Source organism: Salvelinus fontinalis, chromosome 18 (genome assembly GCF_029448725.1).
Source record: "Salvelinus fontinalis isolate EN_2023a chromosome 18, ASM2944872v1, whole genome shotgun sequence".
Taxonomy (NCBI): Eukaryota; Metazoa; Chordata; class Actinopteri; order Salmoniformes; family Salmonidae; genus Salvelinus; species Salvelinus fontinalis.
The window spans coordinates 55066782-55082269 of NC_074682.1; the positions used below are offsets into that span (position 1 = coordinate 55066782).

At 44.5% G+C, this 15488-nt stretch overlaps 1 protein-coding gene across 2 annotated transcripts in view; it reads left to right on the forward strand.

The window, feature by feature from the left end:
• The window catches only part of dag1 (dystroglycan 1), a 93717-nt gene extending 82660 nt beyond the window's left edge, over nt 1-11057 (forward strand). For both annotated transcript variants that reach the window (XM_055869879.1, XM_055869880.1), the window contains exon 3: nt 4215-11057. In XM_055869879.1, coding sequence (XP_055725854.1) covers nt 4215-6488 — 2274 coding nt within the window. In that variant the 3' untranslated portion in view covers nt 6489-11057. The remainder of the gene's footprint in view (nt 1-4214) is intronic.
• The last annotated feature ends 4431 nt before the right edge of the window (nt 11058-15488 follow it).

The following is a 15488-nucleotide window of genomic DNA, read 5'->3' on the forward strand; positions in this document are numbered from 1 at the left end:
ACCACTCACATTTTCCAGTGGAAAGAATCAGCTGTGCCAATAACTCGCCTCCCTCCCTCCCTCCCTGTTTCAGCCTCTCTGTCACACCCTCCCTCCCTCCCTCCCTGTTTCAGCCTCTCTGTCACACCCTCCCTCCCTCCATCCCTATGTTTCAGCCCCTCCCTCCCTCGCTTCCTCCCTCCCTCCCTGTTTCAGCCTCTCTGTCCCTCCCTCCCTCCCTATGTTTCAGCCTCTCTGTCCCTCCCTTCCTCCCTCCCTCCCCCCCACCCTCCCTATGTTTCAGCCTCTCTGTCCCTCCCTTCCTCCCTCCCTCCCTGTTTCAGCCTCTCTGTCCCTCCCTCCCACCCTCCCTCCCACCCTCCCTGTTTCAGCCTCTCTGTCCCTCCCTCCCTCCCTCCCTCCCTCCCTCCCTCTCTACCTCCCTTCCTCCCTCCCTCCCTCCCTCCCTATGTTTCAGCCCCTCCCTCCCTTCCTCCCTCCCTCCCTGTTTCAGCCTCTCTGTCCCTCCCTTCCTCCCTCCCTCCCGGTTTCAGCCTCTCTGTCCCTCCCTTCCTATCTCCCTCCCTCCCTGTTTCAGCCTCTCTGTCCCTCCCTCCCTCCCTCCCTCCCTCCCTCCCTCCTGCCCTATGTTTCAGCCCCTCCCTCCCTTCCTCCCTCCCTCCCTCCCTGTTTCAGCCTCTCTGTCCCTCCCTTTCTCCCTCCCTCCCTATTTCAGCCTCTCCCTCCCTTCCTCCCTCCCTCCCTCCCTATGTTAGCCTCTCTGTCCCACCCTCCCTCCCTATGTTTCAGCCTCTCTGTCCCACCCACCCTCCCTCCCTTCCTCCCTCCCTCCCTATTTCAGCCTCTCCCTCCCTTCCTCCCTCCCTCCCTCCCTCCCTCCCTATTTCAGCCTCTCTGTCCCACCCTCCCTCCCCCCTCCTATGTTTCAGCCTCTCTGTCCCACCCTCCCTCTCTACATTTCAGTCCTTCACCAAATCATATCACAAAGATATGCCAAGTCGGGCTGTCCGTCCTTCTCTCTTTCATCTGAATGTTATCTGTTTGGCTGTCGACACGGCTGTGACCATGGGTGCTTTATCCCTCCCTGGCGGCTACTGAATATCAAATCCGTTAGCCCTAAATGATGGTGGTGTGGATTGATCGAGGGCTGAGGATATCATTAATGAAAACAGTTAAAGGATGTCTTAGATACTTAGATGTTGATTAGGCCCGATGCCTTGGGTGATTGGACAACGCTCATTCATCTAGTTCTCGTCCCTCCATCCCTCTTTTTCCTCCGTCACGTCGTAGATTCCTCTTCTCCCCATGCAGTGTTAGACATCAGAGAAGCTGATAGTCAGAGAAGCTGATAGTCAGAGACGCTGATAGTCACAGTGGGTTTCGAACGGTGGGTTTTGGGGCTATGAGCAGAAATCAGTATACTGTTCATCAAACAGTTAGCGGAGGAGTCCCAAATGCTACCCTATTCCCTATAGTGGGTGGCTATGGGCCCTGGTCAGAGGTAGTGCACTATTATAGGGAATAGGGTGCCATTGGGGACACTATAGTTAGTGTCTTTGATGAGATTAACAACCCCCTGGTTTAATTAACTTCACTATTAAAGTGGGGAGAAAGGGGGCAGAGCAGCTGCCTCCTGCTGTGTATTCATCATCATCTTACACACACACACACACACACACACACACACACACACACACACACACACACACACACACACACACACTTCACAGACATCATCTCATCATCTCCTGGTGATATCAGCCAAAGGCTTTTGGATACAGCACCACTTTACCCATCACCATAGTTGTCAAATGCAACGGTAGGAGGTGGAGGACTGTTAATGGGGGCTGTGTGTGTGTGTGTGTGTGTGTGTGTGTGTGTGTGTGTGTGTGTGTGTGTGTGTGTGTGTGTGTGGGTGTGTGGGTGTGTGGGTGTGTGGGTGTCAGTGCGTATGTGTGTACAAGTGTACTTGCCTCCGTGTCTGTACCTACGTGAGTGTGTGCATGCCAGCGTGTGTGTGTGTGTGTGTGTGGATGTGTCTGTACCTACGTGAGTGTGTGCATGCCAGCGTGTGTGTGTGTGTGTGTGGATGTGTCTGTACCTACGTGAGTGTGTGCATGCCAGCGTGTGTGTGTGTGTGTGTGGATGTGTCTGTACCTACGTGAGTGTGTGCATTCCAGCGTGTGTGTGTGGATGTGTCTGTACCTACGTGCGTGTGTGCATGCCAGCGTGTGTGTGCATGCCAGCGTGTGTGTGTGTGTGTGTGTGTGTGTGTGTCTGTACCTACGTGAGTGTGTGCATGCCAGCGTGTGTGTGTGTTTGCATTCGCCTGTCCATTTGTGTGTGTCTAAAAGCAGGAGGCTGAGGGACTGCTGTAAAAAGCCCAGCTGCTGTTTCCTGTCCCTGGTGATGGCTGTATACTGGTTAGACCATTAATGATCCATCTTGGGAACGCTGGGCTCTACATAATTTATCAACTATAAGATTTATCATCCGCAAAATGAACTTGTTGGTTGGAGCTAGGAGGGAATCAGAGGAAGCGTTAGCTGTTTTTTATTTTTATTTATTTGAATGCTTTGTCATTCCCCTGTGATATATTACTCTGTCAGATTCCTGGAACTAATATAATATCTCTAAATGCCTAATTGGTTATGCTAAGTTGTTGTGTTAGCTGTATTAGATAACGTGCATCCCAAGTCTTATTTGTGATGTTATACTGTAGCTTAGGTACCATCTAAAAAACATGCCTAGGGGTTCCATGCACAAATGGCTAAATTCAATATAGTCTTATTTGAATTGATCGTGTCTAAAACAATATGTGTCTTGTATATTTTATCCCACAAATTGATAGACGATAGTCAGTCCCCTGAGTTTAATGCCTCTGAAACATGCTTTTAGACAATAGTCTGTCCCCTGAGTTTGATACCTCTGAAACATGCTTCTAGACAATAGTCAGTCCCCTGAGTTTGATGCCTCTGAAACATGCTTCTAGACAATAGTCAGTCCCCTGAGTTTGATGCTTCTGAAACATGCTTCTAGACAATAGTCTGTCCCCTGAGTTTGATGCCTCTGAAACATGCTTCTAGACAATAGTCAGTCCCCTGAGTTTGATACCTCTGAAACATGCTTCTAGACAATAGTCAGTCCCCTGAGTTTGATAACTGAAACATGCTTCTAGAAAATAGTCTGTCCCCTGAGTTTGATACCTCTGAAACATGCTTCTAGACAATAGTCTGTCCCCTGAGTTTGATGCCTCTGAAACATACTTCTAGAAAATAGTCAGTCCCCTGATTTTGATGCCTCTGAAACATGCTTCTAGACAATAGTCTGTCCCCTGAGTTTGATGCCTCTGAAACATACTTCTAGAAAATAGTCTGTCCCCTGAGTTTGATGCCTCTGAAACATGCTTCTAGACAATAGTCAGTCCCCTGAGTTTGATGCCTCTGAAACATACTTCTAGACAATAGTCTGTCCCCTGAGTTTGATACCTCTGAAACATGCTTCTAGACAATAGTCAGTCCCCTGAGTTTGATGCCTCTGAAACATGCTTCTAGACAATAGTCAGTCCCCTGAGTTTGATGCCTCTGAAACATGCTTCTAGACAATAGTCAGTCCCCTGAGTTTGATGCCTCTGAAACATGCTCCTCTTTGTTCCCTTTTTTCTTACCAGTCAATGTTCATGGGACTTAAACCAGTAGTAGAACTAGGTTTACTTACAGTAGATGTCGTAACCACACTGGTTATGTGGAAGATATTTTATGTACAGTTTTTTCTTGAATCGTGTTTTCTCTCTCACCTTTAAAAGTGTCAATATACCTAGATCTGCACTAATCGGAAAGTTCAAGTTGTGTGCAGTAACAACGTTGTACATTTTTAATGATTGCCTCAACATTTATAGATTTTGTTTTGCACAATAGCTGTTTTAAAAAAGATGTTAGTGCAATCCAATTTTTATCCAAATGTTATTTATGAACCAAAAAGATCAAAACAAGCCATGATTCAATCTCTTATGTTCTTCTTCTGTATCATAATGAATTGTAAACAAGTTGTATCATCAAAGACGTAGTCATGCTGTGGGTAGAACAGAAATGGTAAATGTAGTGGGCGTAAAATTATTATTTTGCTTGTTGTTGTTGTTTTCTTGTATTTTATCTTAAATTATTCATCAAAACAAGAGAGACTTATCAACTCTGTTTATCTTTGTTTTTTTCCAGATAACTGAGTCAGGCAAGGAGACGCTTCCAGCATGGCTGCACTGGGACTGGAAGAGCAACATCCTACAGGGTCTACCACTGGAGGAGGACAAGGGTGTCCACTACATCGCCGTCTCCACATCCAACGGCAGCCAGGACATCTTCTCCATTGAGGTGCACCCAGAGGAACACGCCGACCCGATCCAGCTAGCCATTCAGTCAGCATCCAACAATGAGGTCAAGCCGTTTGTCTGCGGCACAGAGGAACCGGTGACGGTGCTCACGGTGATTCTGGATGCCGACCTCACCAAGATGAGCTCCAGGCAGAGGGTGGAGCTGCTGAGTAAGATGAAGAAGTTCTCTGGCGTGGCGCTCCAGCACATGAAGATACTTCCCGTGGTCAACAACAGATTGTTCGACATGACCGCCTTCATGGCCGGACCGGGAAATGCCAAAAAGGTGGTGGAGAACGGAGCCTTGTTATCCTGGAAGCTGGGTTGTTCCCTAGACCAGAGCAATGTCCCCAACATCAGCAGCGTCCAGGCACCGGCGAAAGAAGGCACTATGTCTGCTCAGCTGGGATACCCTGTGGTCGGTTGGCACATCGCCAACAAGAAGCCTCATATCCCCAAACGGGTGAGGCGCCAGCTCAACAATACCCCTACCCCTGTTCTTGTTGTGCTTCCCCCAACGTCTGTTGTCGAGCCCCCTATTCGCATTGTACCCACCCTGTCGTCACCTGCCATTGCTGCCCCCACAGACAGCTCTGCTCCACCCATGAGAGGACCTGTGCCCTTGCCCATGAAGCCCACGATCCGTGTCAGAGACTCATATGCCCACACTCCCACTCAGGGTGCACCCCTGCCAACCAGAGTGATGGAGTCCACTAGTACCATCTCCATTCAACCCACCCTGACCAGGCATACTGTTGTGGAAGCCACACCGACACTCCCTCCACCCACCACAGTCGCCACCAGAAAGCCAACCAAGAAACCAAAGAGACCGAAGACCACTCCGATGCCAAGGGAGCCCAAGACCACCACAGTCAAACCAGCCAGGCGCACCACCCCTTCGTCCATCGTGCCTGACCCAAGAAATGAGAAACCAGATCTCCGCAACCCCATCGATCAGGTCAATGCCTTCGTGGGCACATATTTTGAAGTGAAAATCCCATCCGATACATTCTTTGACAAGGAGGACGGTACAACAGACAAACTAAGGTTGACTTTGAGGATGAACCACAATGAAGTTGTCGGGGATGACTCCTGGATACAGTTTAATAGCACAAGCCAGCTGCTGTACGGTCTTCCAGACTCACATCACGTTGGGAAGCACGAGTACTTCATGCAGGCCACCGATAAGGGTGGTCTGAACGCGATCGACGCCTTCGAGGTCCGTGTGAACCGCTGGGCATCCAACGATAAGTCCCCGGTCCTGTTCCAGGCCCGCTTACACGGAGAACCTCGCATGGTGACCAATGACATCCACAAGAAGATTCTGCTCATCAAGAAGCTGGCATACTCGTTCGGTGACCGCAACAGCAGCACGGTCACCCTGAGGAACATCACCAAGGGATCCATCGTGGTGGAGTGGACCAACAACAGCCTCCAGCAGAACCCCTGTCCCAAGGAGCAGATTCAGACCATGTCCAGGAGGATCTCTGACGCCCAGGGAAGGCCCTCCCAGACCTTCATCTCCGCCATGGAACCGGACTTCATACCCATCAGCATCAAGGTCAAAGGAACGGGTGCGTGCCGGAACTACATGTTTGTCCCGCCTGGTGAAATCACTATCCCTATACCCCCAGCTGTCACGCCGGCGCTGGGCACCGGACGCCAGAGCACAGACGACGTCTACCTCCACACGGTGATTCCGGCCGTGGTGGTGGCGGCCATCTTGCTGATCGCTGGCATCATCGCCATGATCTGCTACCGCAAGAAGCGCAAGGGCAAGCTGACCATCGAGGACCAGGCTACCTTCATTAAGAAGGGGGTGCCCATAATCTTCGCAGACGAGCTTGACGACTCCAAGCCGCCTCCGTCCTCCTCCATGCCCCTCATCCTGCAGGAGGAGAAACCCCCTCTTCCCCCACCGGAGTACCCCAACATGGCCAGTCCAGAGACCACCCCTCTGAACCAGGACCTTCTGGGTGAGTACACGGCTCTGAGGGACGAGGACCCCAACGCGCCCCCCTACCAGCCCCCGCCCCCCTTCACCGCACCTATGGAAGGTAAAGGATCTCGTCCAAAGAACATGACCCCTTACAGATCCCCACCACCTTACGTGCCACCCTAAGGGTTTAGCAGGCTCCTCCAGAGAAGGAGGAGGGAAGCAGGGGGACTTGTAACGGTCTCAATTCAGTGTCTGTTTGGAAATAAGGGGTGGGAGGAGGAGGACAAAGTGGGAACAAACTTTGGATTTTGGGTTGGGAGGGTTTTGGGGTGATCTGATTGAGTCTGAGTTGAAGTTGTTGGAAAGATGGGAGGGAGAACTAGATGTTAGCCGCGGCGACAGTAGCCACAAAAAGGACACTATTCAGTCTGTCGTCTCATTGGCTACAGCTGAATGGCTAGTTTGGGAAGACACACCCCTCTGGTCCCAGCGCTTTTGTTTTCTCAGTTTGAAACTAAATGGGCGTTGGTTTTAATTTAGTTATTTGTTTCAGTTTAGTTTAGTTTTGGGCGGGGGGAGGGGGTGTGTGACTTCAAACGAAATCAAACGACTTGCTTAACAGCACTCTTTATGTTATTTTATCTTGAATAATACAAGAAGATAATAAACAAACACACTACAGGCAAAAAGGTTTTTAATAGAGAGAGAGAGTTCTATGAATAAAAACAGAAACAACATAATCATGTGGATCTGCACCAGCCCTGTAGCCAGACAGACAGACAACACAGTGGCTTGTCGGGCGGTGGGTCAGTGTTTCGAGTCAATAAGGTTTGCCTTTTAACACTAATTGTATATTTGTATCCTTATTCACACAATGTCTAGTCAAGATGATCATAACAAAGTTAGCCTAAAAAATCATTAAAATGTGTTTAATAAACGTTCTGTTTGTTTTATTAGTTTTGTTTTTAAATCCACTGTATATCTGGATGGTTCTGATTGACAGACAGACAGACAGACAGACAGACAGACAGACAGACAGACAGACAGACAGACAGACAGACAGACATGATCTCTCCCTCGATCAGAAAGGAACGGTAAAAAAAAAATAGGTAGACCGAGCCCAGTCAGGACTAAACAAGCAAACATTACCGTTAGCTAATGTTAGCACGTAGGGCAACCATGACAACTGTGATTCTACATCAGCCTGGCCCAGTTATTATCAGATGTATAGTTTTGACTTGAAGCTCAAGGATTTTTACCTTGCCTGGGTTTCCCGAAGCCACCCAAAATCATGCAAGAGGGAAATACAATACAATGTCCCTCTTTGTTATTATTATTTAAAATGGCTCCCTTATCCGAATATGATCATAACATTGACAATTTGAATGCCATGTTGCCTTTATGGTGACGCGATGTGTCTTCTGTATATAGCTATCGATCGGCCTGTTGAAATAATATTAAGTGTATTTATACTTCAAAAATGTTTGTGTAAATCAGATATGGAAAAAGCCTCCTGCAGTTTATTTTAGACAAGGAGTAATTATTTTTTTATGTAGTGATGATGATGCTCTTGTTCTCACAGTTTATGCGGGAAACAGTTCATTGCTGTTGAGAGTGATTTAGAACGTCCTGAAAGGGATGCAATCTTTATTCACAACTCAAAGGTCATTGTAAGACGAGGAGAGGAGAGGAGAGGAGAGGAGAGGAGAGGAGAGGAGAGGAGAGGAGAGGAGAGGAGAGAGGAGAGGAGAGGAGAGGAGAGATCTGAAGAACAAGATCACCAGAAAACACTGAACAAAATGGTGGATAAAATCTCTATCTAATTTTTTTACAAAGTTTTTGATACAGCCTCAAATTGTTAAAAAAAAAAATAGAGAAATAAATAAATAGTGTATTGCAATTGGTTCAATCTTAGCGTAGATAATTGATTCTTCAATATGTACCTTTTCTCATGGGTCACCTATTTCAAGTGATTTTTTTGTAGTTGACATATTATCAAATGTATTATCATGTTTTTCCCCATTGAGTTTTGACTTTGAGAGTGACCCTTTGCAATAATGTAAGGTGCTGTGGAGGTGAGTGGTCAATGCAGGTTAGATGAGTGTACTACCAAAATGAGTGGTGATGAGAAAACCCACATAATGATGATGATGTACGCACATAATGATGTACACGCATAATGATGATGATGATGAACCCACATAATGATGTGCACGCATAATGATGATGATGATGAACCCACATAATGATTGATCATGTGCACGCATAATGATGATGATGATGAACCCACATAATGATGATGATGATGTACACACATAATGATGATGATGTACACATATAATGATGATGATGATGTACCCGCATAATAATGATGATGTACCCGCATAATGATGATGATGTACACGCATAATGATAATGATGTCCCCCCCCCAAAATGATGATGATGATCCCCACATAATGATGATGATGTACCCACATGTAGTTTGTTTTTTTGCAAGATACAAGTGTTGCTTTTTGTACTGTGCATTTATCATGAAAGCCAGTCTCCGTCTATCTACAGTATGTCCAGACAATTCGTCCTTCTTCACACGTTTGAAATTCTAATCCTCTATACAATTATCAGAAGGGATCATGATGTGTTACACTGGCACACTGCTGCTGCCATACCTTATAATATATAGCTTTATTTTTAGTGATGAGCTTCGGTTATAATCGGTTTTCTAAATGCTTTCACTTACCCCTTGATGAGTCTACATGTCATTGTCAACAGAGGTTTCAGTAAAATGTGTATCCATCATAGAGTTAGTTAGAGGACTCATCTTTGTATCTGTCCAATTATGGCGTCTATGATAGCACAATTTTCATGCAAAAATGGGTTATATCCATGATGAGTTCTCTAACCACCTCTATGGGGTCCATCTATCAGGTCTGACTGTCTGCCCTTTGAGACTCTGACTCCGGTCACTATAGCTGGATAATAGTCGACTAAACTGGTATTATTAATCTGACTAGATAAACATTTGATCTGGAACCGTGTTGTAAATCTCCTTTCCATCACATTCAGCACCATGAAATACAGATACAGTATCTTATTGGTTAATGTGTAAATAACTTGCTGACACCTCCTCTGCGTCTCCACACATCATCTAGTCACTTCTGCCGTGTTTGATTTTAGAGGGAAACTGGTGTAAACAGCCCACTGTATTTCCCAATTAGAGTTGCTAGTTACTAAAAGACAGAAAGGCATAGTTTCTGATGACAGTTACAGAGACTGATGCATATTTTTGATTGAGATTCATAGATATGTAGACACCACAAGGACATTTTCTTTCAGGCCATTGTTTGTTTATATATATATATATATATATATATATATATATATATATATATATATATATATAAAAAATTGTGGCATAGTCCTTCAGCATTATGGTCACTAGACTAGCAAAGAATCAGGTTTAGTTATACTGAGTCAAATCTTAAATGACATATCCGTAACACAATTAAGCGTAAATCTCCCTTTGATTCCACAATTAAGAGGATATGATGTCCTGATTTTATGTGAAAGCTTAACGGAGAAAAAAAACCAAAGATGTAAAAATGTGAAATAGCAGTCATTCACTACAACTTGTTCAAATGCCTTGTTGACAGAATATCTTTAAGCTGTCGGTTACATTTCAGTATTTCAGTTACATTTCAGATGTTAGCAACAGCATCGCAAAGGATATGGATTCAACACAAAGCCATTGTTATTTTAATTTAGAACCCGATAGTTGTCCTGAGGGATACGTTTTGTTTAAGCCGAGGGAGGAGTACACTCCAACCAAGTAGGTTCGATACGATTACAGATAGCTGCCTTTCGGTTTAGGTACGGTTCTTGGACCATAGAAGGGAATGATCATATCATAAATGGCATCTGTATTATACCATTGTTTTGTTGTTCTTTCATCGGCTTCCATTTTGGATTCTACTTTCGTCAGCTTCCATTTCTGCCAATTTGAAATTGAAGGATTGGCGTGTCAAATCAAATCAGCCTTAAATGCATTTCTTATTCATACGCAGCAAGCAGCACTGACTGAAAGCTTCCTATGCTCTGAGGGGCAGATTGTACTATATTTTGTTGTTTGCTAAAGAGAATATGTAGTCTTGATTTAGTTTTTACATTCATGAGTAAATGAGTCCTTACAACTGGAATGATAATAGTAATAGTATTGATGATGATTATAATAATGACAATAATAATATGTTTATCATAATGGTTTCAGGGGGACATTCTCTACTGTGTTTGTCCTTCATTTTTATGTCATTTTGTCAATGAAATACTTGTTTTCACACCACCTTCCTTATACCAATAGTGATGTCTCTGGTTCGCAAACAAAATGATTTGCCAAACTACAGCGCCGTGAAAAGTTATGTGCTCGACTTAAACAAGTTGACAAATATCAGACACATTCAATTAACATGCTAAAAACAAGAGGGAAGGAGAGAAAATGGAGCGATAAGTAATAAATAAATACACAGAGATGAAATGCAAAGAGTCAGAAACCCTGACTATTGTCCTTGACCACAGGGAACCTAGAAACGAGGGTCGTACGTACGTATGAATACTTGAGTAAAGAATGCATGGTAAAAAAAAATATTAAAAAATAATTTTGTATTATTCTGTGTTTTAATAGCATTGTATTGTTTATGACACTAGACACTGTATGTTGAAATGTTGTATTAAAAAAAAAAAATAGTGTTTCCAGCCAACTTATTACTGTGACTTCTTTCATCTCCTGTTGGTTGTTTGTTCTTCTACCGTTCTTCATGTTTCATCCTTGACAGACACTCTTCTTTGAACAGCCGTTCGGTACAAGGCTCACGACACACATGAATCTTAACTGCATGCGTTTGATACTCGGGGAACTATCAGTCCCGCCTTTAATAACCAATACCCATATTGAACCCAAGACACTGTAGACGCAGCAGTATTTCCAGACATCCCTCTGAGCTACCTTTTTTATAGATAACATATTAGGAATTAGAAAAGGATTTATTTCCTCTGGCTGTGACATTGCAGAGAGGGTTGTGTGGGCAAGGTGACGGTGTCTTTCAACCGAAAAGACGAGGAATATGTATAAAGATAAAAGCTGAGTGCTATGCCGTCTCAGGCTGACAGTAAACCTTGACATTGATTTTGACTGTTTGACAGCATTGTCTAGCAGCATAGAATAATGTTTATTTTTTAACAATGTTTTTTGTTCTGCTCTTGAGTAGTACCCTATCAACACTATTCTATACCCTTGGAGTGGTCCCCTATCAACACTATTCTATACCCTTGGAGTGGTACCCTATCAAAACTATTCTATACCCTTGGAGTGGTCCCCTATCAACACTATTCTATACCCTTGGAGTGGTACCCTATCAACACTATTCTATACCCTTGGAGTGGTCCCCTATCAACACTATTCTATACCCTTGGAGTGGTACCCTATCAACACTATTCTATACCCTTGGAGTGGTCCCCTATCAACACTATTCTATACCCTTGGAGTGGTCTCCTATCAACACTATTCTATACCCTTGTAGTGGTCCCCTATCAACACTATTCTATACCCTTGTAGTGGTCCCCTATCAACACTATTCTATACCCTTGTAGTGGTCCCCTATCAACACTATTATATACCCTTGTAGTGGTCCCCTATCAACACTATTGTATACCCTTGGTGTGGTCCCCTATCAACACTATTCTATACCCTTAGTGTGGTCCCCTATCAACACTATTCTATACCCTTGTAGTGGTCCCCTATCAACACTATTCTATACCCTTGTAGTGGTCCCCTATCAACACTATTATATACCCTTGGAGTGGTCCCCTATCAACACTATTCTATACCCTTAGTGTGGTCCCCTATCAACACTATTCTATACCCGTAGTGTGGTCCCCTATCAACACTATTCTATACCCTTGGAGTGGTCCCCTATCAACACTATTCTATACCCTTAGTGTGGTCCCCTATCAACACTATTCTATACCCTTGGTGTGGTCCCCTATCAACACTATTCTATACCCTTAGTGTAGTCCCCTATCAACACTATTCTATACCCTTGTAGTGGTCCCCTATCAACACTATTCTATACCCTTGGAGTGGTCCCCTATCAACACTATTCTATACCCTTGGAGTGGTCCCCTATCAACACTATTCTATACCCTTGGAGTGGTCCCCTATCAACACTATTCTATATCCTTGGAGTGGTCCCCTATCAACACTATTCTATACCCTTGGAGTGGTCCCCTATCAACACTATTCTATACCCTTGGAGTGGTCCCCTATCAACACTATTCTATATCCTTAGTGTGGTCCCCTATCAACACTATTCTATACCCTTGGAGTGGTCCCCTATCAACACTATTCTATACCCTTGGAGTGGTCCCCTATCAACACTATTCTATACCCTTAGTGTGGTCCCCTATCAACACTATTCTATACCCTTGGTGTGGTCCCCTATCAACACTATTCTATACCCTTAGTGTGGTCCCCTATCAACACTATTCTATACCCTTGTAGTGGTCCCCTATCAACACTATTCTATACCCTTGGAGTGGTCCCCTATCAACACTATTCTATACCCTTGGAGTGGTCCCCTATCAACACTATTCTATTCCCTTGGAGTGGTCCCCTATCAACACTATTCTATACCCTTGGAGTGGTCCCCTATCAACACTATTCTATATCCTTGGAGTGGTCCCCTATCAACACTATTCTATACCCTTGGAGTGGTCCCCTATCAACACTATTCTATACCCTTGGAGTGGTCCCCTATCAACACTATTCTATACCCTTGGAGTGGTCCCCTATCAACACTATTCTATACCCTTGGAGTGGTCCCCTATCAACACTATTCTATACCCTTGGAGTGGTCCCCTATCAACACTATTCTATACCCTTGGAGTGGTCCCCTATCAACACTATTCTATACCCTTAGTGTGGTCCCCTATCAACACTATTCTATACCCTTAGTGTGGTCCCCTATCAACACTATTCTATACCCTTCTATTGTTAAACTAACAAGGACGACGTTATTACATTCCACAGTACATGGACTCTATATTCAATGTGTCTTTCCGTGATTCCTTGCATCCCATCTCCTCGCCTCCATATTGGTTGAGGAAGTCCAAGGTCCCTCCCTTCTGAACTTCTCCAATGCGTTTTGAGAGGGAAACAGGGAGAAAGGTGGAATCTGAGAAAGATGAATATACTGTAGAAATAGCCAGGGATCCTATAAACTCTGTTACAAACCAATATTCTATTGTACATCACACTGACAGATAATATGTATTGCATCCCAAATGGAAGCCTATTCCCTATATAGTGCACTACATTTTGTCTAAGGGCTCTGGTCTAAAGTAGTGCTCTATATAGGGAATAGGGTGCCATTTATTGTTCATCCAGAATAGACTGAGAACAGAAGACGTCCTCTGGAGTGTAACGATGCTATGTGTGTATTATTAATTCACACCTTAAACACACACACACCTCCCAGACACCTCACACACACACACACACACCGCTCAGACACCTCACACACACACACACACCTCCCAGACACCTCACACCACACACACACCCCTCCCAGAGACCTCACACACACACACACACACCTGCCAGACACCTCACACTCACACACACACCTCCCAGACACCTCACACACACACACACACATCTCCCAGACACCTCACACACACACACACCTCCCAGACACCTCTCTTACACACACACACACACCTCCCAGACACCTCACACAAACACACCTCCCAGACACCTCACACACACACCAAACACCCACACCTCTCACACACACCTCACACAATTCTCAAACACACTTCCCAGACACATCATACACACACACCTCATACACACACACACACACACACATAATTCACACAAGCTTCAAGTTCCTTGGTGTCCACATCACCAACAAACTAACATGGTCTAAGCACACCAAGACAGTCGTGAAGAGGGCACAACAAAACCTATTGCCCTCAGGAGACTGAAAATATTTACCATGGGTCCTCAAAAGTTTCTACAGCTGCACCATCGAGAATATCCTGACTGGTTGCATCACTGCCTGGTATGGCAACTGCTCGGCCTCCAACCGCAATGCACTACAGAGGGTAGTGCTTATGGCCCAGTACATCACTGGGGCCAAGCTTCCTGCCATCCAGGACCTCTATAGCAGGCGGTGTCAGAAGAATGCCCTAAAAATTGTCAAAGACTCCAGCCAACCTAGTCATAGACTGTTCTCTCTGCTACCGCACGGCAAGCGGTACCGGAGTGCCAAGTCTAGGTCCATAAGACTCCTGAACAGCTTCTACCCCCACGCCATAAGACTCCTGTACACCTAATCAAATGGATACCCAGACTATTTGCATTGCTCTTCTACGCTGCTGCTACTCTCTGATATTATCTATGCATAGTCACTTCAATAACTCCACTTACATGTACATATTGCCTCAATTACATTGACTAACCGGTGCCCCCTCACATTGAAACAACAGAAATCTCATATTTAAAATTCCTCAAACATACAAGTATTTCACACCATTTTTAAGATACACTTCTTGTTAATCCCACCACAGTGTCCGATTTCAAAAAGGCTTTACCGCGAAAGCACCACAAACAATTATGTTAGGTCACCGCCAAATCACAGAAAAACACAGCCATTTTTCCAGCCAAAGACAGGAGTCACAAAAAGCAGAATTAGAGATAAAATGAATCACTAACCTTTGATGATCTTCCACCAGTTGACACTCATAGGACTTCATGTTACACAATACATGTATGTTTTGTTCGGTAAAGTTCATATTTATATAAAAAAATCTCAGTATACATTGGCGCATTATGTTCAGTAGTTCCAAAAACATATGGTGATTTTGCAGAGAGCCACGTCAATTTACAGAAATACTCATAATAAACGTTGATCAAAGATCAAGTGTTATACATTACATTTTAGATCCACTTCTCCTTAATGCAACCGCTGTGTCAGATTTCAAAAAATCTTTACGGAAAAAGCAAACCATGCAATAATCTGAGGTCGGCGCTCAGAGCACAATCAAGACAAAAATATATCCGCCATATTGTGCAGTCAACAGAAGTCAGAATAACATTATAAATATTCACTTACCTTCGATGATCTTCA